This window comes from Miniopterus schreibersii, assembly GCF_964146895.1.
Source record: "Miniopterus schreibersii genome assembly, chromosome: 5".
NCBI lineage: Eukaryota > Metazoa > Chordata > Mammalia > Chiroptera > Miniopteridae > Miniopterus > Miniopterus schreibersii.
Window position 1 is genome coordinate 55,051,915 of NC_138106.1, and position 26,223 is coordinate 55,078,137.

Consider the following 26,223-nt stretch of genomic DNA (forward strand, 5'->3'; position numbering starts at 1 on the left):
AAACGCTGGTTTCTATCAGGCTTTGCTTCAATGCTGGTGTCTTAGCTAGATACGCAGTATGTCAGAGCATGGCGACTTGGGTCTGTCAGACCTTCTGACATTCAGAAGTTCTGTTCCAAGGCCTGAGTGTACTTCTTTCTCATCTTTATCTCTTCTCTTCTGCCCCCATTCTGCCTCCATTTCCTTTTCTGATTTCCCGTTGCCTCTTTCCTAACAACAACTATCGTGACCTAGTATTGATTACTCATCTTGTTCAATGCCTGTACTTTCCCTAAGTTTGAGTATAGGAAAATCCAGTCATCTGAATAGTGATTAAATGTCTAAACCAGATGCTGTACTAGGCTCCAGGATAATAATAATTCTGATGAACTGCATGGAAACGATGTCAGGATTTTTGGGTTAACATCTATAATCTGTCTTAAGATCTTCTAAAGAAAAGGGTTATAATAATGTAGTAGTACTGTACCAAGAAGAATGTCTTTTAAGATTAACAATGCTCATTGTTTTTTAAAATTCATTTATTTTTCAATTAGAGTTGACATACAATATTACATTAGTTTCAGGTGTACAACACAGTGATTCGACATTTATATAACTTACAAAGTGATCCCCTTGACAAGCCTAGTACCCTTCTGACACCATGCATGGTTATTACAGTATTATTGACTATAATCCCTACGCTATTCTATACATCCCCATGACTGTTCCATAACACCAATTTGTACTTCTTAATCCCTTCACCTTTTTCACCCATCACCCCAACCCCCAAAATGTTCTTTGTATCTATGAGTCTGTTTCTTTTCTGCTGATTTATTTTGTTTTTCAGATTCCACATGTAAGTGAAATCATATGGCATTTGTCTTCCTCTGTCTTATTTCACTCAGCATAACACCCTCTAGTTCCATCCATTTTCTTGCAGACGGCAAGATTTCATTCTTTGTTATGGCTGAGTCATATTGCATTGTATATACGCATCCCTTCTTTATTGTTCATCTGTTGATGGACACTTAGGTTGTTTCCATATCTGGGCTATGGTAAATAATGTTGCAGTGAACATATGGATGTATACGTCTTTTCAATTTAGTGTTTGGGGTTTCTTCAGATAAATACCCAGAAGTGGAATTGTTGGGCCCTTCTTTGTCTCTTGTTATATAGCCTTTGCTTTAAAGTCTGTTTTGTCTGGTATAAGTATTGCTACTCTGTTTATTTTGTTTCCATTTTCTCTTTCCATCCTTTAGTCTGTATGTGTCTTTTGATCTGAAGGGAGTCTCTTGAGAACAGCCTGTTAGGGTCTTGTTTTGTTATCCTTTCAACCTCCATAGGTCTTTCGATTGGAGGATTTTATCCATTTGCCTTTAAAATAATTGTTGATAGATATGTATTGGCCATTTTGTTATTCATATTTTTTAAATCTTTATTTTCTTTTTCTAGAAAATCCTTTAACATTTCTTGTAATACTGGTTGGCAGGTGATGAACTCTAGCTCTTTCTTCTCTGGAAAGCTCTTTATCTGTCCTTTGGTTCTAAATGATACTTTTGCTGGGTAGAGTAACCTTGGTTGTAGGTTCTTGCTTTTCATCACTTTGAATATTTTTGTGCTAATCCCTTCTGGCCTGCAGAGTTTCTGTTGAGAAATCAACTGACAGTCATGACTGTTTTTTTTAATCTTCATCCAAGGATATGTTTTTATTGATTTTAGAGAAAAAAGAATGGGGGGAGAGAGAGAGAGAGAGAATGAGTGAGGGAAGGAGGGAGAGAGAAACATCAATGTAAGATGAGTTGGAAAATGCTCCTTTTTCTATTCTCTTAAAGAGTTTGTATTATATTAGAATTCTGAATGTTTGACAAAGTAGTGGAACCGTCTGAGGATGGGGTAGTTTTTTAGATGATTTTGAGGAATTGATGATTCAGTGTCGACAGTGAATATAGTGATATTCAGATCTGGTTCTTTTAAATTTTTTGTTGAAGTATAATTGACATTCAGCATTATATTAGTTGTATTATATTGTACAGGTGTACAACTAACGATTCATTATTTGTATACATTATGAAATGATTACCATAATAAGTCTAGTTAACATCTGTCATCATATGTATTTACAATTTTTTTCTTTGGATGAGAACTTTTAAAATCATCTCTCTTAGCAACTTTCAAATATGCAGCATGCTAATATTAACTATAGTCACCATGCTGCACATTACATCCCCATGACTTACTTATTTTATAACTGGAAGTTTGTACCTTTTGACCCCTCTTCACCCATTTTGCCCTCCCCCATGCCTGACAATTACCGATCTGTTTTCTGTATCTATGAGCTTGTTTTTGTTGTTGTTGTTTTATGATTCCACATATAAGTAAGAGCATACAGTATTTGTCTTTCTCTGTATGACTTATTTCACTTAGCATATGTCCTCAAGGTTCACCCATGTTTTTGAAAATGGGAAGATTTTAATTTTTTATGCCTACATAAAATTACATTGTGTGTATGTGTGTGTGTGTATGTGCAACATTTTCTTTATCTATTATGGACACTTATCTTGTAGTTTACATATCTTGGCTATTGTAAATAATATTTCAAATTATGTTTCTTTTTTTTTCTTTTGAAAAATACCCAGGACTGGATTGCTGGATTATATAGTAGTTTTCTTGTTAATCTGTGGAACCTCTATATTATTCTTCAGAGTGGCTGCACCAATTTCTGTTCCCACCAACAGCACCCAGCGGTTCCCTCTTCTCCACATCCTAGCCGGCATTTCTTGTCTTGTTGATAGTAGCCATTCTAACAGGTGTGAGGCAATAGCTTATTGCGGTTTTGATTTGCATTTCCCTGATGATTAGTGATGTTGAGCATATTTTTATGTACCAACTTATTTCTTTTGAATTTTCAAACGTATTGTCTGTAATTTCATAATATCCTTAATGTCACAGGATCTGTAGGGATGTCCTCTTTTCCCTTATATTGGTTATTTGACCTTTCCCTTCCTCCCTTCCTTCTTTCTGCCCTCTTTTTTGCTTAATCAATCTTGCTAGAGGTTTTTCAATTTTATTAGTGCGTTCAAGGAACTTTCACTTCATTAGTTCTATGTTTTTTATTTTAGTAATTTATGAACTTTTATTATGCTCCGGCATCTACTCTCTTAAGGTTTAGTTTTTTTGTTGTTTTCCAAATTTCATGTAATGGGTATTTATATTGTATTAATCATTAATCTTCTTCATATGCAACTTTTGTGTATATAGGCTTTAGTTATAGGCTTTAGCTGCATCCCATACATTTTGATTATGTAGTATTTTCATTATCATTTAAAATCAAAATATTTTCTTAGTTTCAATTTGATTTCTTCTTTGACCTATGGGCTATTTAGGAGTATTTTTAAAATTTACAAACATGGAACTTCTAGTTATTTTTATTGATTTCTAGTTTAATTACATTTTAGAGAATAAGCTCTATATTATTTTAACCCTTTGAAATGGATTGAGGCAAGTTTTAGAAATAGTCTTTATGTGCTTGGAAAGAATATAGATTCTTAAAACTCTATGCAATTTCTATTAGTGCATATGTCTATTAAAGTTTTTAAATGTATAACTAAATTGTCTATATCATTTCGATTTTCTATTTGCTTTTTACTGAGAGAGATGTTTTAAAAATCTTTTGTTTTTATTGGATATTTTCCCCTTGTAGTTCTGTTACATTTTGCTTTATATATTTTTAAGCCATGCTATTAGGCATATACAAATTTAAATTGTCAAATTCCTGGTGAACAAAACCTTTTATTATTATGAAGTGACCTTTTTATCTCTAGTAATATTTGTGTTTTGTGAACACTTGGATTTTAAAAAATGCCCAAACTGATAATTTTTTGTCTTTTACCTGAAGCATTTAATTCATTTATAAGTAGTATAAGTACCTGTATAATTTGGATTAAATCTAACATCTTATTTTGTGCCTTTTTTTTTTGGCTGTGAAGTAATTTTTTAATATTTCATTAACACTTTTTTCTCCTTTTTATTGAATACATTGGTTAATAAGATCATATAGGTTTCAAGTGTACATTTCTATTTAAATATCTCACATTCTGACCTCAGCCTCTCTCCCTTCCCGCCTGTTCAGTCAGCTACTCCTGCTCTACTTGTTCTCTGGTGTCACAGGAGCCTTTTGTTCATTCACCATTTGCTTTCTCTAACCCATTAGTTCATTCTCGTCTTAACTTCCTTCCATGTCCAACTCAAATTTCATGATTATTCATCTCAGTAAGGATAAATAACATTCTTCCAAAGCTTTGATTTTCCTGTTTATCTGTCTTTTCTTCATACCTATTTATCTCTAAATGCCCCCAACTGATTTATATTTATCTGCAGTGACCAGCCAAGGACATGCATCAGGGAAGAATAGGTCCTTCATAATTTAGTGATTAAAGTAGCCTTGAAACAGTCCCTGGGATGGTTCAGAAATCCTATAACATTGTTCTTACCAACTTCATTTCTCACCCACAATGACCATTTTAAAACTTCTCTCCTCAAAGCTTCAAGCCTCCCACTATCACTCTCATTCCCAGCATCCCCTATTTCAGAGAAAAACTAGGAGCCCTCCCATAGGAGCTCCATCACCTTCCCAACTACCGAAAGTAAAATCCCGTTACCTCTGCACTCGCCTGTTCCCCTTCCCTCTTTTACCACAGATTCGCTATATTCCTTCCTATTCCACCTCTGCCTCTAGACCTTTGGATTCTTCTCTCACCTTTTTTCAAGATTTCACACTATTTTTCTCTTTTCTGTCGTATATTTAACCTCACCCATTTATTAGATAATTTCGGTCAGTTTTTAAATATGTTCAAGTCTCTCCCACTTACAAAAAATAAATTCCCTGGCATCATGTTCTCCTCCAAATACTACTCCATCTGTCTTCTCCCGGTTTTCTCAAGAGGATTAATTATTCCCACAAATTATTTCTTACACCCCACTGTCTCCGTTACACTCTCTTACCAGTTCCTAGTCTCATTATTCCACCAAATCAACTCTTCTAAAGACGCCAGTGAGATCCACGTAACATTTTTATTTCTTTTCTTTTTTGATCTCTTCATTTTCTCCTGTTGACCCTTATTTCCTTCTTGAAATACCATCCCCCTTTGACTTTTGTGACCTTTTGCTCTCGTGGCTCTCTCTCCCGCATCTTGTAGTTATTCCCTCTCAGCCTCTGTCACCAGCCAGAGTGCTGTTTCCTTAAGGCCCAGCCCCAGTCTCTCCTCTCACTCTGTTCTCTTGACCTCAGTGATGCCATCCAAGCCCACAGCTTCCTTATGAGGCCAGCGTGCTTCAGGATATTTGCACATGGCATTTCCTTTACATAGCGTGTTTCCTCAGACCCTCCCCTAATTCATTGTGTAATTATTTTCTACTCATCCTTCACCTGAAGCAAAGGCGTCACCTGCTCTCTTGGCACCTCTGCAACACTTGTTGCAGTTATAATTTACATTCATTTATGTGACTTGTGAAATGATGGGCTCTCCCATTGGAGGCAAGCTCTGTAATGGCAGAGACTGTACCTTTTTTTCTCATTGTAATTTTACCCCTAGCACTTTACAAAAGTCTGAGTACATGGTAGGTGTATAATAATTGTAGAATAAAATAACTAAACGAATAAACATTTTGAATAAAGTGTCTGTGGAAAATCGAGATGGGGATTTGCCATGTGTGGTTAAATACATGATTTGGGATCTCAAGAGAGAGGGCAGGGCTAGAGAGAAAAATTTGGAATTGAATTACATGTCAGTGGTAATGAAGCCTTGAGTTGGCTGTAAGATTTCCCAGGGAATGTTTATGAAAAGAGAGGAAAAGAGGGAAGAGTACAAAAACCTTGGGAATATTCACAACAAACTTGTGTTCACAGAGAATGATTCATCAAAGGACCTAAGAGTGTACATATGTCATCTGCATGCTGCAGATTTTTTCTTGGCAATTCTAATTTTAATATTCTGCCCTTTAGATTAACATGTTTCACAACCACATTTTTCGCTCAAAAAATATGTACAACATCTACAAGGAAAACAAATCTAAATCTAATTTTAACACTTAGCTTATTAATTATAATGTAATAATTAGTATTAATAATTATGTATAGTGAGTAATAAGACTGGCTTATTATAACATCTGCAACAAGGAATTAAGTATCTTTAGAAATGATTAGTATACACAGCAATTATATTTTCCCTGGTTTGTAATCTTTTTGAACTGTGCTTCTAGAAATTTGCCTAAATGTAAATGATATGTTTAATATTTATTTACTTATTTTTTAGCCTGAAAGTACTTTATTGATTATCTGTGAGAATGGCTATGTCCTTGAAGCTCCACTTCCAACCATAAAGGAGGAAGCGGTGGATCACGATGTAGTTTCCTACGAAATCAAAGACATGTGCATAAAATGTTTCCATTTTTCAAGCGTCAAATCTAAGATTATGGTATGAGATATCCTTGAAGCATTATCTTCTAATATTTTTTTCTTTCTTAGAATATAAAACATCCTGTGTTAAGTGCTGGGAAAATACAAAGAAAAATAAGACACAGACCCCGTATTTGAAGGCAATAATGAATAGATATTAAAATCGCAGTGCAAAGAATTTGAGGGGAATGCAGAGAAAAGAATATGTGATTCTTTAAAAAAAATTTTAAAAATATTTTTTATTGATTTCAGAGAGAGGAAGGGAGAGGGAGAGAGAGAGAGAAGCATCAACGATACGAGACAGTCATTGATCAGCTGCCTCCTGCACGCCCCCTACTGGGATCAAGCCCACAACCCGGACATGTGGCCTGATGGGGAATTGAACTGTGACCTCCTGGTTCATAGGTCGAAGCTCAACCACTGAGCCATGCTGTCCGGGCTGATGGGAGGGTGAAAGGAGGCCAAGGATGACTTTATGGAGGTGATGTTCAGTACTTAAGGAATAAGAAGAGTTTTGAAAGGTTGAAAATGAGGAGGAAGGCAGTAAAAGCTGGGAGAACGTCCTGAGGGAAGGCGGACTTGGGTTTGGTGTTTAGGGGAAATGAAGAAGGGACTGATGAAACAGAGGGATGCTGTTTGTGGCTGGATGTGGCAAGACTGTGACCAACATATGGGACTCCTTAAATACTAGTCGAGATGTTTCAACTTATTTCTTGGACCATTGGGATCCATTGTGAGTTTTTGACGAGGGGATTGATGCAATGAGATCATGTAAATTAGGAAGATAAATCTGGGAGGTAAACAGATTAAAGAGGTAAAAGATGGGAGGCAGGGGTGCTGGAGTTAGGAGCCTTTTGCCGTACATAGCCAGTTGGTAGATGCTGAGGGCCCGAATCACATTTTTACTAAAAGTGGAAACAACTTCCCTCATAGACTATTTCAGCCTGTTACCAGAAAGGGGACCTGGCCCTTAGCAGGTCTGCGTAGGGCCGGCCGGTAGTATGTGGATTCCCGACTTCCTGTAGGAAAAATTTCACAGCATGAGTCCAGGTGAATTTTAGAGGATGTTTATTAAAATTGGGGACAGTGAAGCAAGAAAGGGCTGAGGAAATGAGCCTAGGCTGGTCTTCTTTGGCTCACTAAGAAGTCAGAAAAAGGGGGCCTTGGGGACAGGTTCAGGGGTTGCCCAAGAGGAACTGTTGCTGCCCATTGCTGCCCTGGTGGTCCCTTAGAGTTTAGGAGACGTGTGCCTGTGGGGGGGAGGGGAAAGGTGTGGGCATTCTCCCTGGAAGGGGAGCTCCCTGGGACCTTAGCTTTGAGGGCTTTTAAAGCCTGGGCATTTAGGGGAGGCCTGAGGGGAGGATCTCAACAGAGTATTCACCAGCTTTATGCTGATGTGTCAAAATGAGATTTATTTCCTTAACCTCATCCGTCCTTGGGTGTGGTTGGCAAGTGGCATTAATTGGGTTTCTGCTATCTGTCTCCCTGAATGGGGCCATTTAAACTATTTGCCCACTGATTGGGGAGGAGAAATGCAAACCATTTACCCTTAAGTGTCTTTGGTTTAGGGAGGATATGATTTACTAGATGGCTGCAAGCTCCCGTCTAGCTATCCGTCTCAGTTTCCCCATTCCACTCGCCAGGGAATTTTCCTGTCTCCTTACTCTCCTGCCTCAAGCCCACCTAATTTATGGTCTGCGAGGGATAGACTATGAGAGAAACTATTCAGCTTCTTTATTAGGGGGGGGAAAAAAAGATGAAATAATTTCTGTAAAACCAGGATCGATGGGGGTAATACAGAAATAAAGTTATCCCAAAGATTTGAAAAACTTAGTGATAAAAATATATCCTCCCCTCGACGTGCATCGAGTGTGCGGGGCCTGCGCTCCCTCTGCGTCCCCAGCAGTGTGCATGGCCCAACGGGCGAGAGCGGTCCTCACGTCTCCTTAATCTCTTTCTGCAAGAGATTTATAGAAATTGAAAAGCGAAAGAAGCGGAAGGAGCTGAAGGAGAGGGAAAAGGAAGAGAGGAGGAAGCGCCTGGAGGAGGCGGGAGAAGACGAAGACAAGGACTCGCAGGAGGAGGGGGAGGAGCCGGAGGAGCCGGAGGAGCCACTGCCCGAGATCTTCGTCCCCGACGGCCCCTGTCACATCCTCTGTGGCTTTTACTCCGCACCAGGGAAGTTCTGGGTTTCTTTGGTGAGTAATAATGTAATAAATGACTGTTACGCCGTCTCTAACCCGGTATATTCGGCAGTTCATTATTTTCCAGTACATGTTTACTTTCTCACCCTGACCGGAAGGCTTCATCTATTAATTACCATTAACGATGTGGAGTTTGAGGGCTGAATGTGAGTTAGTTATTTTTATGTCGTCTTAACGTACATGTCATATGTCTATTGTGTCTGTCATCACCTATGATAAGCATTCTCCATGGTCCGGGAGGTCAACGGGGGGAAGAACCGGAGGCAGAAGGGCAAAGGGCTACGGGGTTTTCCAGCTGAGTCTGTTGTTTATAAATTTTGAAAATAATTAGCATCTTGAAAATCACGGCAGTGCTGTCCAGCAGGCTTTTGCTTACATTTTGTTATCTGCGACTATGCTGTGCGAACATGTGGACGTCTGGGAAGGTGACTGTTTTTGGATGGGCACAGTGCCACCCTGAACAAAACTGGAGCCTGGCTAATAAAGAAGAATAGGAAAATGGGGGCTGGGGAGACGGGTACCAGGGACTGTCACAGTGATGTGACGATGACATCCTCTTATATTCTATTTTTATAAAACATTTCCTTGATCTATTGCAAAGCAAGATTTCCTTCATTTTAAATTTGTCACAGATTTCAATTCTATTCATCAAAAAAGTAATAACTGACATAACAGTGTATGTGGAGGGTTATCACTAATTCCTAACTGGCCCAGGTGTCTGGCAAGGTAAGGACCATTGCTGCAAGGAGTGACGATGCTTAACCTCTCCCGTCTTCAACTTGTCCTAGAAATATATGTTGGATAGCAACTTGTGAGGGGGCAAGTAGGACAAAAAGTAGTGATGGAAGCACCTTAGAACTTCATTTATTAGTGCCTTTGCCCTTTGTCTGTCTTCTTTGTTTTTATGAAACAAACTGTGGTGGGTGGGGTAGGGGTGGTTCAAGGGGTAAAGGGATAAATAAGACATAAGACATGGTTCCTGCCCTCCGGTAAGTTTCCTCATAATCATGTAGGAGAGCGGCATAGAAACAGGAGTGTAATGTAATAGAGTTCTAGTGTCCTTGAAACATACATGCAAAAATTGTAATTTAACCAATATATTTAGTGCTTACTCTTAGGGCTGCCAAATAAATATTACATGGGACATACTTACACTAAAAAATTCTCTGTTCATCTGAAATTAAAATTTAACTGGGCATCCTGTATTTAAAAATCTCCCCCTCCCCCATTTTATTGAAATATAATTTGACATATAGCACTGTATAAGTTTACAGTGTACATACAGCATAGTGCTTTGATTTACATATGTTGAAATGATTACCACAGTAAGTTAACATCCATCCTGTATTTTTATTTGCTAATTATGGAAACTTATCCTGTACCAGACACCGTTCTGAGTGACCTTCCCAACTACCCTGTAAAATAATTGCTCTTATTTGCATTTTACATAAGAAGAAACCAAGGCATAGAGAGGTTAAGTAACTTACCCAAAGTCACATATGAGAAGTAGAACTGTTGCAGGCAGCAGGAACAGCACCAGGTTTTAGACCCATGAGGTCAGACGGGACCTGGGTTCAACAACCTCAGTACTTGAGTTCTGGCTAGGAAAGAATTCAGAGCCAAGACTCAGACTAACAGAACATATGTTTATAAAATCACAGAGGTGGAAGAAGTAATTCCTAGAAGAAATGGGTTTAGGAAGCAAGTTATAGAGGCAAAGGAAGGGCCCTTGGAGCTTAGAATTGAGGAAGGTGATGGTAACCTACCTGAGGGGATGGGGGGGGGGAGGGAGACAAGGGCATGCTCCTTGGGGGGAGAGTGAGCTGGGTCCTTCATCCTAAGGGTTTTAGGGGTGGAGATCTTAGGGGAGGTCCCAGGGGAAGATCTCAATAGAATATTCAGCAGCTTTCCGGATGTGTCCTTTCAGGGTTGTGGTCTCCACTGATGGATTGGTTGGTGCCAGGACAGGGGATCATTATTCAATGCAGCTGGTCCTGAGGTCAGCCATGGTGTTGCTTGTCTGAGTCAGGGTCTAAAGTCCATGCCCTTACCCATGAAAATACACCGACGTGTAAGGTTGTTATAGTTCACAGAGGCAGTGACACTAATTCTTCTTGATCCAGCTGTTTGCCAACTGTGCCTACATGAAAGCAGATGCTGTAGAAAACCAGTCTTCTTTTGAAGTCATGACCACAGTTTTCAAATCAGTACTCAAACTGCAGGCTGGTTCTACTGTCTAGCCATGTTCACTTTCCCACTTTCCAAATTTTGTTTTAATTCATTCTTCTCCTCTCAAACATTTTGCACCTTCTCTCACTTTCCATTGATAACCTCATCTCACATTTCACTGAGAAAATAAAAGCAATCAGATGGAATTTCTTTATCTTGTCTCAATAGGGATCCATACAAGTTTTATCTGCTTTGCCTGTTGCTACAAACCTTGAATGATCCCCTGCAACTTCCCAAGGACACTGCTCTAGATGGCCTCTTGATCCCATCTCCTCTTAGTTTCTTAAAGATTTTGCCCCTGAAATAGGCCACCATCTTACTTACTGTTTCTATTTATCACACCAATTCTGTGTTCCCCTTTTGACCTATTGGATGATTAAGGCCTTTACCCCCCATTTTTCTCTTCTTTTAGGTTACTAGTTATACATTCTTTTACTGTTCTTTTAGAGGTGATCCTAAAGATCATGATATGCATCCTTAACTTAATACAATTTGATATAAATTTATTCTTTTACTAGTCCTAGAGAAAAAAGATCTTACAGCACTTCATTCTATGTATCTTCCCTCATTGTTATATATGTATTTGTGTCCCCAAAAGGCATTTTACTATTTTATATTCTCAGTATCATTTTGGTTTATCCATTTTTTTTGCCATTGGTCTCTTTCTCTATCTTTGGCATTACATCTTCTGCCTGAAAAATAACCTTTAGTATTTTCTTTAGTGTAGGGTGTGGTAGTGACACATTCCCTAGGATTCGTCATGACATATATAATTCTGTTATTAAATACTGCTTATTCAGGATAATACTTGAAATATAATGGGATTCAGTAGGTAGTCAGAGGTGAGAACTCTTCTATTGACTTAAAGTGGAAACAAATCATCATAAGGTGTTTTATTATTATAATTGTATAGTTGCATATAAATGGACAACGGAGATGCTTTGTAAAACCTATCTATAATTTTAGAAATCATATAAAGTAGATGTTTTAAGACACCTGTATTCTTTAAAATTTGAAATAATCAAAAACTTTTCATGTTGTCAGATGTGTCTTATATTGAAGTACCACCTTCTTTGTTATTTATCCCTTTTCCAGGGCGGCTATAATTCTGGCTTTCTATATCATTGTGAGTTCCCTCCATATGACAAAAGTAGTGATATCACAAAAAGGAAAGATGAACCTTTTGATTTCCGTTTTCTTGAGGATACAGAAGATAATCCCATCAAAACCATCATTTTCAGGTGAACAGAATTTCAGAAAGCTTTTTTTAAAAAAAATAACCCATTGTTGCCTGTGTTTTTGTCCATTGTGAATATTGTCAGTTTTTAAAGGTCTGTCCAAATGGAGGGGCACTCAAACAAATAAATAAAAAGACTAAATAGAATCAAAGCTAATCTTTTTTTTTTTAAATATAGCTTTATTGATTTCAGAGAGAGGAAGGGAGAGGGAGAGGGAGAGAGAGAGACAGAAACATCAATGATGAGAGAGTCATTGATCAAGCCCACAACCCCGGGCATGTGCCCTGACCGGGAATCGAACCCCAATCGCCTGGATCCCAGGTCGACGCTCAACCGCTGAGCCACGCCCGGCCGGGCCAAAGCTAATCTTAAAACTGTATTTCAATCCATCCTATCAAATTTCCTGTCAAATGCTGTTTATCACACAATTGAATTGTATGGATTTACTCTCTGTTATTTAGGAGGATTCTACCTTATGGTCAGATAATGTAGGTTCAGGGTTATGATTCTGGAGAAATCACAAATTGAATTATTACTCCTTTCATAATTATGAATTAAGCTTATATGCCAGTCATCCTTTTGGAGACCAAATGCAATAGCTCCAACTTTCAAATAGGCTTTTTTCCCCTCTACCCTTTTGTATTAGTTCACTTGGGCTTCCATGGTTTGCTAGGGCTTCAACATGTGAATTTTGAGGGTGACATAATTTAGTCCATAATGCCTTTGTTACTAAAAATTTCGTCATATGAAGAACAATTTGCTTTCTTTTTGTTTCATAGTATTAACCAAGATATTATGTTTTGTGGAATGCAAGATGGAGCAATTCGACTCTATATCCTAAGTCCGAATGACTCTTCATTGACCACTATGGAACACTACTGGCACTTTAATGTGCATGACAATACTTATGGATGTGTTAAAAGCATTTCTACTAGCTTTGATGACCGTTTTTTTGTGACTATTGGAGCAGATAGTAATATCTTTGTTTTCAACATTTTTTCTGTTTATGAGTTAAAAAGTATGAAAGCCAAAGTGCCGTCTCCCAGGGTATGTATATAACTAACAAACCAACCAACCAACTAACAACAAAACCCTTTATTTTAAAATAGTGATGCTAAAATTGTTCATATTCTTTAAAAATTGAAAACTACTTAGACACATTTACTTTATAGGCTTTCTATTAGTATTATAATCTTGACTTTCTGGTGTCCTTTTCAAGATTAAAGATATTGAATTCCTCTGATTACTAAAGGTATAGAATTCCCCAAATTAAAAAGACTGTGTTAGTTTCTCTGTAGTAATCACTAGATCAAAGTTTATTTTCAAAATGCACATTTATTTTCCAGATATGTATTTTGATTTTTATTCATTCACTCACCGAAGGGGCATATATGAAATGTACACCATAATTTGTGCCTTTGAAAGGGGTTGTAAAAATATTAGTGCCTGTGGCACTAATTAGAATATGACAGTGTGGATCAGGATTGGAGATTCAGTTAAATTATTCTATTCTTAAACAGAATGCAGATTGAGGGTTTAGATCCCCAAATTATATCCTTTGCCCTGTCACAGGACCTGAATTTTCTGTTATCAAAGTGGTTCCTTTAGATAAAATTATTAATAACTGTTGGAATTGCTCTGGGAATAAGGAATTGTATTAGAAAAACCAGAGTTAAAATTCCTATGAACACATTGGCTTCCCACTTAACAGGTAGCCAACTTCAAAAGAACATACAAAGAACATAGGGAAGATTTGAGCACATAAATTTGGAGAATGGACTGTTGTCTAAAGAGGTCAGCTCAGGAAGAGGAATTATAGAATGGGAAAGTATATGAACAAGATGAAGATCTTTATCATTCTACCTAGTGTCAGCTCTCTCTGGAAACCCGTATTGGAGAGAAAAAATACATTCCACATTTGTATAATAGTGTCCTTTTATTTATGACTGCAGTCAATATTTCTTAAATCACTGAAGCAGACTCTCCTCTTAAGAATGCACAATCAGAAAGAATTTAATAAACAAACAAAAAACTAAGCTCTGCCTAGGCCTGAGGCTCTTACTTTATTGTACAGTACCTTAGAATCAGCTAGGGAGCCCTTAAAAGTACAGAGGCCTGAGCCCTACCCAAGAACAATTAAATCAGAACCTCTGAAGGCGAGGCCCAGGCATCCATACCTCTCCCTTTCCCGCCTCTGTGATTTTAATGCGTAGCCAGGACAGAGCAACTGGCATACATATTGGAACTGTTGGGAGCACCTTTGTTTCAACTCAAACTTATCCTAAGCAGCTGAGGCCAGGAGATCCTGGAAATCAAACTACTTTGGAGAACTAAGGGGCTTATCTCTGGGTAGTAAAAGAATAAAAATAACTAAAATTCAGTCAAGTTACGTCATAAGTGATTAACGGTAACTGTGGTGTATTGGCCATCACCATCTCACACTGGTCATGATTTATGACTTCACCTTTACTAAAGTCATAGACCTGTCTTACGTAAAAATATGTAGACTCACGTTTCATGCATATAAAGACCATAACCAAACAACTTGATCAAAAGAGAGCCTTTGTGCCTTTACAATGAATGACAGCGAAGCAGAGACCTGTCTGTTATGAAGGAGAACAGAGAATAAACAAGTTGGATTTTGCCTACGAGCTGATTCACTAGCGCACTAAGCCTCTGTGTCTGGCTCACGGGCTCTGACTCCTCTGCGCTACACCGAAGCGGGTTTCGGCCGGGCCCCTGAGTAAACTGCTGAGTGACTTCCTCACGGGACCCCTTCCTTTAAACTGGCCACCTTTCTCAGAGGAGACTCCTAGGTCTGATCTCATGTCTTCCTCAAAGAGGGGGGGTATATTATTCTGTGCATTTCCCACTGTATGCCTTGTTATAGTGAGGTCCAGTGAAATGCTTACTAAAGATTAAGAATATGTTTAAAAATCTGTCTAGTGTACACATCTGAGGTATTTGGGGGGAATTATGTATGCATAAAAGGGGTATGCTAATAAAAGACTTTTAAAATCAATGAGAAAAATTTTGTTTGTATTCTTTGCTAATAACACATGAATATTAGTAACATACATTTTGGAGGGGCAATATGGTGATATTAACATTTCGTGTACGTGTGATTAAGTTTCAAGACTTTCTCTACCTACCCTTTTGATGAAGCAGAAACAAATAAGTTTAGTCAACTGCAATATTCTCCCTAGTTGTTGTTGTTTTAATCCTGACCCAAGGAGTGAGGATATTTTTTCCATTGATTTTAGAGAGAGTGGAAGGGAGAGGGAGAGGCAAGGAGAGAGCGAGGAACATCTATGTGACAGAGACACATCGACTGGTTGCCTCCCACATGCACCCCAACCAGGATCAAACCTGCAACCCGGGTACACACCCTTGACCAGGAAGCAAACCCACTACCCTTTGGTGCTCAGGCCAATGCTCTGGGGCCACGCCGGCCAGGGCACTCTTATTTATTTTTTGCTAAAATACTTTTCAGGCCTACAGTTGCTAGAATGTGGCAGGGGAAAACCCCTCAATTTATGATTAGATATTTTAAGGAAAATACGCAATTTAAAAGGACTAACATTTTATTCCTCTTCCTACAGTTTGGAATTGAAACAGAGCCAATTCCAGACGATATTGAAGATCCCAAAGCTTTCAGGTATGGGAATTTTTTATGAATACCTACTAGACCTGAGCTTTTACAAAACAAACCAACATTTTGTAGAAGTTGACTAAGCTAAATAAATTTCCAAATATTTTAATACTAATTTTCTCTCTGCTGTTTCTGTATCCTAACTTGTTGTCCTTTTGAATTTCTGTTTCCAGCATAGAGGATGCCAGAAGAAAAAGAGAACATGACAAGTTAATGAAAGAAGTGGCAGAAATAAAGGCCAAGAAGAGAGAACAACTCGGAGCTTTGAGGAATGAATATCAGAAACTATTAGAAATGAATGACCAGTTACCAAAGCACATGCAGTTTAAACGGACAGTAAGCAAAAAATAAATTTGATTTTAGTTTTAACATGCTATTTCTGGTTTGAAATAAGTAGGAACACTTAAAATCATCTTTAAGCTTCCATTTATCTGGCCTGTCAGTGTGTTGGCAGCAACTAAACCACTGTAGAACTTGTCTTACAACTTAGTTTGGATGCAGAGGAACCTCTTAATACAAAGTTTACTTCTGGATTTAGCTACCTTAGCTTTTTTGATAAGATACAAATATAGATTTGAATCTGGTTATTGACTCTTAGTCATATGTAGTCAAGATATCTAACTATTGAATAGGTACATACAGGGTGTCCCCCAAAAGTATATACATATTTTGAATGATTATAAAGTCAGTGTTTGTTAGCATACTGCTTATTTTCAAAATTTAAAAGAATCTACAGAAATGAATAATTGTTTTGGTCAATGCCTGTTTTCAAAATGATGACTGTTCTGGTCCAGGCACTGCTGATAATGCGAAGCAATGGAATTACAAACATCAAGAATCATTTCATTCAGTATTTGTGTGCCCGCAATTTGTCAGCTGTTGCTGGTTTTGTACCGTAAACTTTCTCTCTTAGGTATCCCCATAAAAAAAGTCTAGTGGCACCTTAGGATAAATTTTCTTTGTTCAAAGCTTACCTGAAAAGAAATGAAAATTAAATGAGTTATCAATTATTAAAGTGTGTATGCATTTTGGGGGGATACCCTGTATATACAAAATTTGATTCTGGGTGGTCCATTTCTATAATTAATCAGATCTGTTGAAAAGATGATACCTGATTTACCCACAAAGTTTCTGAAAGATAACTTAGTATATTTGTAGCTATGGGGGTGATCACTTAATTGTTTAAACAAATTTTACATTAATTTTTTTTTCTTTTGTGACTTATTGCAAAGCCCCATCTACCTGTTAGGGATTTTTTTTTTTTTTTTTCATTTTGTACTTCTTCCTAAATGGAAGTACTGTCAAGAGCCTAATAAAATAAAAACCTAGAATTCATCATCCTGACTATATCCATGGTTTACCCAGTCCTATCATTCTAGAGGCACCTAGGCAATTTCAAATAAAAAAATGCTTTGGTGAAGCCCTAATAGTTAGCTCATATCGGTTAAAAGATGTTAAGCTCTTTTACTAAGAAAAAGGTAGACCCTGGCAGAATATGGGTAACATGATTCAAATTAAAGAGGAACTGAGGCCAGTTCTGTGGTTAAGCACTTTACGCACATCATTACTTAAAACACCCGCACCTCTGGAAAGAATAATTACTACTCCCAATTCAGTGTGAATGAAGCCCTGGCATTTACAGGAGTGAAAGTGAAAAAAAACATGAAGCCCCTTAAGTATCCTTATGGGGAAAATAGCACCCTTGGTAAAGGACATTCAACCAGAACTTGGTGATGTTAAGAAGATGCCAGACTTTGCTGTCTTTCCTGGGTAGGGTCACGTGGGGGTGAAGGGAATATAGTTTTTAAAACTTTGCAAGGGGAGTATTTTTTTAAGCTTTGTGTAGTCTTTAAATATTCTGTTAGCATTCATTATTTTTATTGTGAGAAAAATCGTTGAGAACTTCATTTGCATTATTGTTAATTATTTCTGAGAACTGTTTTTTCCATTTTTTGTGGAAGTAAGATCAAAAGTATGTAATTTCCTTCTAGAATGGAGAGAGTTTATGATATTTGGTAGAGAGTAATGATGCTGCATGAACTTGAGGATGAAACTTAAAAACGTGTATGATATAGAATTGATAAAGTACACTGATAAAAGTACCCATTTTGATGAACAAATCTACCTATCTGCAGGATTTTGATATAGATTCCAAAATTCGTATGGACATTAACAGAAGAACAGCTTTTAAAATTCAACAAGTGGAAAAGGAATTAGCTTGGGAAAAAGAGAAATATCAACTTGGCCTAACGAAGCTGCGGCATAGGTAGGATTCATATTTCTTGCAACTTAAGATGTGTGAGAGAATATATTAGAATAAGATAGTTTATAATGGCTTAATCGAAGTGGTCAGATAAGAGGTCTCCTGAAATACACATTCACTCTTGAAATCTCAAGGAATCTTTTCTTATCAGTCCTACGAGTATCTTCCTGAGCTTTCTGCTCACTCCTTTCTAGTTTAAATCTGAGAAATTTGTTTAACAATTAGATTTTTTACAAACCAAATTATGTAATACATATTTGCTTTCTGTTTTGGAGAAATTATTTTTTATCCAATTGATAAAACAGCATGTAAATATTAAAAAAACAAACTAAAATAGAATCAAAGAACTTAAAATGAAAAACATGTAGGAGATGATGCTCCAGCCAGCTGAGCCACCTGGCCAGGGCTAAAATGCAAAATCTTAATTTAACAGATTGATAAATTTTTACAGATATATAAACACATATATTTGATACCCAGATTAAAAACATAACACTCCAGAAAGTTCCCTCATGATCCCTTCCAATAAAAATTTACTCTTCAAAACTGAAAACCACCATAGATTAGTTTTTTCTGAACTTCATCTAAATAAAATATTGTAGTATGAACTCTTTGGTATCTGGCTTCTTGGTAACACGCCTAAGGTTATCTATGTTGTTGCAGGTTGCAGTAGCCCATTCTTTTTCATTGCTTTGTAATATTCCATTAAACGACTATACCACCATTTATTTATGCATTTAACTGTTGATAAATAGTTGAGTGGTCTCTCCATTTTTTGGCTAGTATGAGTAATGGGGCTATGGACATTCTTGTGCATGTTTTTTTGATGGATGTAAGCACTTCTGTTTGCTATTTAAACAGGAGTGGAACTGCTGGGTCCTAAGTTATATGCATGTTTAACTTTATTAGACACTACCGAACAGCTTTATAAAACGGTTCAACCAGTTTATACGCTGATCATCACAGTATGAGAATTTGAGTTGATCCCCATAGTATTTGTTTCCTAGGACTTCCATGACAAAGTACCACAGACTGGTTGGCTTAAAATAACAGACATTTACTGTCTGATCATTTTGGGCGCTGGAAGTCTAAGATCAAAGTGTTGGCTAAGTTGTTTTTTACTGAGAGCTGGGAAGGAGAATCTTTTCCAGGTCGGGTGTCTGGACTACTGGTGGTTTGCCAGCGATTAGTGGTGTAGATGCATCACTCCATGCCGTCTGCCTTCACATGGTTACGCTCTGTGTCTCTTCATATAACCCTTCCTCTGTGTGTGTCCACATTGCCTCTTTAAAAAAAAAAAAATTATATATATATTTCAGAGAGAGGAAAGAGAGGAAGGGAGAGGGGGAGAGAGAGAGAAACATCAATGATGAGAGTCATTGACAGGCTGCCTCCTGCACGCCCCCTACTGGGGACCCAGCCCGCAACCCGGGCATGTGCCCCAACTGGGAATCAAACCATGACCTCGTGGTTCACAGGTCAACACTCAACCACTGAGCCATGCCGGCTGGACTCCACATTGCCTCTTTTTATAAGGACACCAGTCATGTTAGAACCCATTTTAATGATCTCATTTCAACTTGAATACCTCTGTCAAGACCCTATTCCAAATAGTCATATTCTGAGGTACTGGGGGTTAGTACTTCAACATTTTCTTTGAAGGACACAATTCAGCCCGTAACACTCATGCTTTTCATCACTTGGTACTTACTGTCCGTTCCTGAAATCCTAGGCATTGGCATTTCCCTGATGAGTAATGATTTTCATCTCTTTCCTGTACTTATCGGTTATTTGTATCATCTCTTTTGTTACGTGTTTGTTCAAGTCTTCAAGAAATAAGAGTTAAAATGGTTGAAAGGATTGAGTTAGAAAAACAGTAAGAAAAGCAAACAAGCTAGAAATAATTGCTATATAGATAAATGAGTTAAACTTGAAAATTTAAACATGGGGGAATAATTATGAACTAGGACCAAAAATAGCAACAATTTAATTGATGAACTTTTAAAAGATAAATCTCTCTGGCTATATGAGAAAAGTGAACTAAAAAGTAGTATGAATTTCTGAGCTTAATGTTTTTTATAGAGGCAAATAGGGTAATAGGATATATATGAGATATCTGATATCCATCTCACTACTATTTATAATATATGATATATATAATGAGAGAGATGTATATATAATAGGAGTTAATAGATAGGGAAGTAGGTTACATTTTCTCTGTTTGATATAATCCATTTACCATTAAACTGAAGTTAGCTTGAAAATTTTTTATTTTCTTCAAACAATTAGCAAAACAGTGATATTATACTGATTAATAATGGGTTGTTCAGTACTTTCATTAGAAAAAAAATTCTACTTCTTCTTTAACCAAGTCTTATCCAGCTTCCGTCACATCCTTGTTGGTATGTGCATGGTTAAATTTTGGATCCAGTGTGCTATAATGGATTATTTATAAGTACAGTGCTTTGCAGTCTTACTTTATTACCTAATAATCCTGTAGAATGATTAAAATGGTGACTGCCGCAGGTGCTTGTTTTCTTTTTCAGGTTCCGCGACTCCCTGGAAGGCGATGTCATTGTGGTTCGCGCCATACAGAGCGACCACAAGGTGTCCTCCTACCGGCTCGTGAAGCCCTCCAAGTACTCCAAATCCAAAGGGTCCAGCCACTTCGACAGAAGAGCGAGCAAGATGGAGAGGTTTGAGAAAGAGGGAGCTGGGAGGAAGGAGAGCCAGCGAGATACAGGTAACGAGAAGCCTTTTATGCCCTCCCTTATTAAGATTTCGAAGCCGAGCTGTGTTTCGGTAGGTGCAACACTGGAGTGCTCCTCGGTGCCTCGAGCTCAGCCTCTTGCCTCCCCCTTTATTCCTTTAGAGTGAGTAACCAAAGGAACTTGGTGCGGCTCCCGCAAACGCTCCACGCCAGCTTTCCTATTTGACACAGGCTGCTGAAGAAAAGCCACTCTGGCTTGTGACTGAGAGATACGAGCACTCCATGCTTCCCGTAGCCACCTGCTCTTAAATCCAGGACTTCCCCAGATGCTAGTTTCCGGGCATTGTTTCTTCCCAGATCCCTGGGCTCCACCTCAGAGTGTGGGGCGAGAACACGGCATTTCAAACTGATTTCCAAGAGCATGTGCTTTAAGCAGACCGATGAGCTGAGAGTACAGACGTGAAAATAGTCCCTCTCATTCCTGCGACCTGCCTCTTGTTGCCACCCACAGGGTGACTGGAAGGAAGACAGGGATTCGGGGAATGGCCTGGAGGGCCCAGTCAAGAGCAGATAAGGGGCTGTGTAGCCTGGCCAGGTGTGGACCAGTGCCGGGGACACGGTCCTGACCTTGAAGCTGGCTTACCCTCTTCATGGAGGGGCCTTGAACGGCTCTCTTCTGCCTCTAGGATAAGTTCTGAAACCATTACCCCAGTATTGTGTGTCCCTAGTCTCTTTCCTGTTCATGGTGTGGGTGTGTTCTCATACTGTTCAACTTGTATTTTTAGCTGATTGTCCTGCTTGCTGCTCCCTAATTATGCCTGATGCTTCCATATGCAGGCTCCTGCTAGAGTGACCAATTCACTCTTCTCTCTGAGTTTTACCAGCTCATGGGGACCCAGACTGAATTACACTTCTTTAAATAAAGCTTTTCCATGGCCATCCAGACCACACTAAACTCTTCCTTTCCCGTACTGTTATATATTTGAAATGTGACATGGCGAGTTAGAACTATATGACCATCTCATGAACTTTTTTCATGTATCTCTAAAGTATATCTCTATGTAGCTTGAACACAAATTGAGTAATTCCCCTGGTAGATACTTATTAGTTGATAAAGCCAATAACTCCCACCCCTCTTCCCAGAGGAAGTAACTTTTATTGGTGTTATCTCCAGAAACTAGAAAGACCATATATCCACTTTCAGTCACCCCCCTATCCCTGCAGAGGAAGGGATATAAATTGCCTTTTGCTTTTCTAAAGCCCTAGTCTTTCCTCTCCCTCTGTAGCCTTAGAAATTCAGTAGCAATATTATTTTTGTTGTTGTTTTCAGCAATGCCTGCTGCAGCTACATAGTAGCCATGGGTGAAGGAGTGTGAGGGAAGTAGTTGGATGAAGAAGAGGGATGCACAGGGAACAGGAAAGCAGCCTGTCAAAGGGCCGTCTGTCCAGCCTTCAGTGGTTGCATTTCTCCTTATGCTGAATCACGTCCAGGATTTCCACCGCCAGCTATGGACCCAGCCCCAGAGCCGGGAGATGAGCTAGTCTCATGGGCACGTTCTGGTCCTCAGAGGCTGACGGCGATCAGTCAGACATGTTTTGCCGCCCTTATATGTATCTTTGCTGTTTTTCCATCCAGGTCGGGGACTGCAGTTTCTGGAGCAGTCGTGGGATATGGGATAGGAATGCCAAACTCATTTGAGGAGACCATGAATGCACCAGCATTTTCCATCCCACCCAGTCCCTTCCTTGTTGTACTTCCCTGGTTGGTTCCGTGGGAACCAGTCATTGTCGTCGTTCTTGTTGTTTTCCACACACTCGACAAGAGACTGATATTCCTCCTCGAGTCACTGCACCCACAGCTCCTGATCTCCTGATCTCAAGTCCGGCATTATTTTCAGCACCAGGATCTCAGACACGACATACTGGGTGGCCTTGTCTGTCATCTTGAACGAGGGCCTAAATCCAATAACTTTAAAATTATAGATTGGATTGTATGTTTCTGACCAGTTTTTAAATTGACCACAGATCCCTGCAGTTGGGATCTCAAATTATACATCTCAAATAGGACTCACTTGCTTTCTCTTTCCCTTACTATTATATCACAAACAGTCCTGCTCAGCTTCCCAATGTACAGGGTGCTCCCCCGAAATGTACACACACTTTAATGGCTGATAGCTCAATATTGAAAATGGAATGTATTTTAATAAACACTGCCTTTATAATTATTCAAAGTGTGTGTATACATTCTTGGGGGACACCCTGTATATGTCAGTGGCCCATTGTTATTTATCTCTCTCTCTGATTGTTTAATACATATGTTTTATCTTGCCAACTTTTCAATAAGTTCCTTCAAAGCAAATATTCTAACTTAGATCTCTTTATTTTGGTATTCTAAAATACTTATTATGGGGTTGAATTTATGGTAGTTGCTTAATAAATACTGTGATTTACAGGTTCATTACATTACCTGGATTTTTAAAAAATGTGATAGGTTGAAAACAATATTTGTGAATTTAATTTTGATGTTTCAAAAAGATTGAAAAAATTGTTGACTCTCTGTACCAGGTGGGAGCATTAGTGTCCCAGAAGAATCAATTGTAGAAAAAGGGAAGGAACTTCGGCCTAAGACCCTAAGTCAAATTATGGTGGACAATCAAATTGAGAAAACGAGGAAACTTGTATTAAAAGCCGAAAGGGCCCAGCAAAAGATTCATCAGCGAAAAAAAGAATGGGAGGAACTGTAAGTTTTTTATGTAAACTCTTTTATTTTAATATGAATCTCAAGATATCCTTAATAGTGTCAATAAATATAAAAATTTTTAATTTAAATAAGTGAAAAAAATAGAAACAGAGATGGAATTATTGAAGACAGGTCAGCCGGATCTTTCAGGGTTGTGATACTTTGGTGGAACTGCTATGAAAATAAGAGTTTCAGGTCTAGGAATTCCATGTTATTAATATACTCAGAGCAATTTTTAAGGATTAAGAAATTCTTTTTATCCTAACATGAAGAAGACGTTCTCCTGATGTTCTTCTAACATCTTAGTTTTGGCTTTCACCTGGAGGTCTCTAAGCATCTTAAATCAACTTTTTAAAAAATCTAGTTTGAGGTATTTTTATTTAAGCAGCACATCTTTTCATTTGTTTGCCACCTTTTGATTTGTTTATTTGGTGAAATGTCTCTTCATGTCTTTTGCCCATGTTCAAATAAGATTGTTAGCAGTTTAAGGGTTGCTTTTTGAGAGTTCTTAAAAATATATCCTATAGACTAGTCCTGTGTCAGATATGTTGTTTTCAAATATTTTCTCCTTACTTGTAGCTTATCTTTTCCTTCCCTTAACAGGGTCATCTGCACAGCAAAATTTTTTTGTTTTGTTGAATCCGGCTTATCAATTTTTCCTTCTATGAACCTTAGTTTTAGTGTCAAGTCTAAGAATTCTGCCTAACACTAGATCCCAAAGATTTTCATCTATTTTTATAAAAGTTTTGTAGTTTTACATTGTGTATTTAAGTCTGTGATCCATTTGGTGTTCATTTTTGTATAAGGTATGAGATTTATGTTTATGTTTATTTATTTTTTGCCTGTGGATGTCCAGTTGCTCCGGCACCATTTGTTGAAAAGCCTCTAGTTTCTCCATTGAATTGCCTTTGCACTTTTGTCAAAAACCATCTGGGCATATATGTGTGCGCCTGTTTCCCAGTTCACTTTCTGAGCCAGTGATTTACGTGTCTGTCCCTTTGCCAGTAGATGCCGTCTGGATTACTGTAGCTGTGTAATAGGTCTTGAAGTTGGGTAGACTGATTTCTGTCACGTGATTCTTTTTCAAAATTGTTTTTAGCTATTCTAATTACTTTGCTTTTCCATATAAATTTTAGAATAACCTTGTCTGTGTTTACAAAAAAATCTTGCTGAAATTATGATAGGCGTTGTGTTAAACCTTGTGTTAGTATGTCGAGTCTCTTAATCCATGGACATGGTATGACTCTCCATTTATTTAGATCTTTGATTTCTTTCATCTTTTTTGTTGTTTTTCAATATAAAAGTACTATGTATATTTTGTTGGATATACACATACATATTTCACTTTGTCATTTGTGAATGGTAGTGTGCTTTTAATTTTGGTGTCTCTGTGTTCATGTTCATTACTAGTATAGACGTACAATTGATTTTTGCGTTTACCTGGGTACTGTGACCTTGCTGCACTGAGAGGGTTTTTTTGGAGGATGGTGGGGATAGATTGCTTGGGATTTTCTGTGTAGACTGTCGGGTCACTTGTAAATAGGGACAGTTTTATTTCTCTTTATTTGATCTGTTTGCCTCTTATTTCCTTTTCTTTTCCTATTGCATTGGCTAGAACTTCCAGTACTATATTGAGATAGAATAAAGAGAGCTGGCATCCACATCTGTTCCTAATTTTAGCAGGAAAGCATTCAGTATTCAAACAGTAAAATAGTTTTCATCTGTTTACTTCAACCTACCAGTATTGCCATATTTGAAGTTAATGTCTTATTGACAGCATATAGTTGAGTAATGTTTTTTAATTCACTCTGTCTCAGTTCTTCAGTTGGTAATTTAATGTAATTATTGATATTTGAAGCTAATATCTGCTATTTTATATTTTGTTTTATATATATTCTATTTTTTGTTTTTCTGTTTTTTTTCCTGCTGCCTGTGGTTTACTTGAATATTTTAGAGTTCCAGCATGATTAATCTATAGTGTTATTTTGAGTATATAGCTTTTTTAGTATTTGCTCTAGGTATTACATTATCTATACACAATTTATCAGTGTTACTGGTGTTGACATTTTATCAATTTGAATAAAGTGTAGAAAATTCACCTGTTTTTATGTCCCTTTGCCCCTCCCATTTCCCCTGTTCATAATATTGTATAAATATTTCCTCTACATACATTTCAAACAGCAGTGTTATAGTTTTTCTTCAGTCATTAAACATAACAATACAAGCATAACAGAAATAGAATTAAAATGTATTTGCCCATATTTTTACTGTTAACATTTTAATTTCTTCCTTCTTGCTGTTCCTAGGTGTCTTTTATTATTTCATGTTTATTTAGAGAACTTCCTTTAGCTATTCTTTTATGGCAAATATACTGGTGACAAATTCTGTTAGTTTTTTGTCATCTAAGAATGGTTCGATTTTCCCCTTCATTCCTGAAGAACATTCTTACTACACATAGAATTCTGTATTAATGGTTCTTATTTTCAGCATGTAAAAAAATATTGTGCTTCCCACTGGACTCCATGGTTTCTTATGATTTGTCTGCTGCCATTGAAATTGTTTGCCTCCTATATGTAAGATATTATTTTTCTCTTGCTTCATTTAAGACATTTTCTCCCTTGTCTTTAGTTTTCAAGAGTTTGATTATGATGTGTCTTGGTATAGAGTTTTTAAAATTTATTCTTTGCTGGATTCATTAAACTTCTTGAATCTGTATTCTTTTGTCTCCTGCCAAAAAAAGACTTTGGGGAAGTC

The 26,223-nt window shown here is 37.7% G+C and overlaps 1 protein-coding gene across 1 annotated transcript in view; it reads left to right on the top strand.

Moving 5' to 3' along the window:
* The window catches only part of CFAP44 (cilia and flagella associated protein 44), an 88,204-nt gene that overhangs the window by 31,842 nt on the left and 30,139 nt on the right, over positions 1–26,223 (top strand). The window contains exons 16-24 of the mRNA XM_081138681.1: positions 6,291–6,452; positions 8,398–8,631; positions 11,962–12,107; positions 12,884–13,151; positions 15,707–15,762; positions 15,930–16,092; positions 17,892–18,022; positions 20,566–20,762; positions 23,295–23,469. Coding sequence (XP_080994807.1) covers positions 6,291–6,452; positions 8,398–8,631; positions 11,962–12,107; positions 12,884–13,151; positions 15,707–15,762; positions 15,930–16,092; positions 17,892–18,022; positions 20,566–20,762; positions 23,295–23,469 — 1,532 coding nt within the window. The remainder of the gene's footprint in view (positions 1–6,290; positions 6,453–8,397; positions 8,632–11,961; positions 12,108–12,883; positions 13,152–15,706; positions 15,763–15,929; positions 16,093–17,891; positions 18,023–20,565; positions 20,763–23,294; positions 23,470–26,223) is intronic.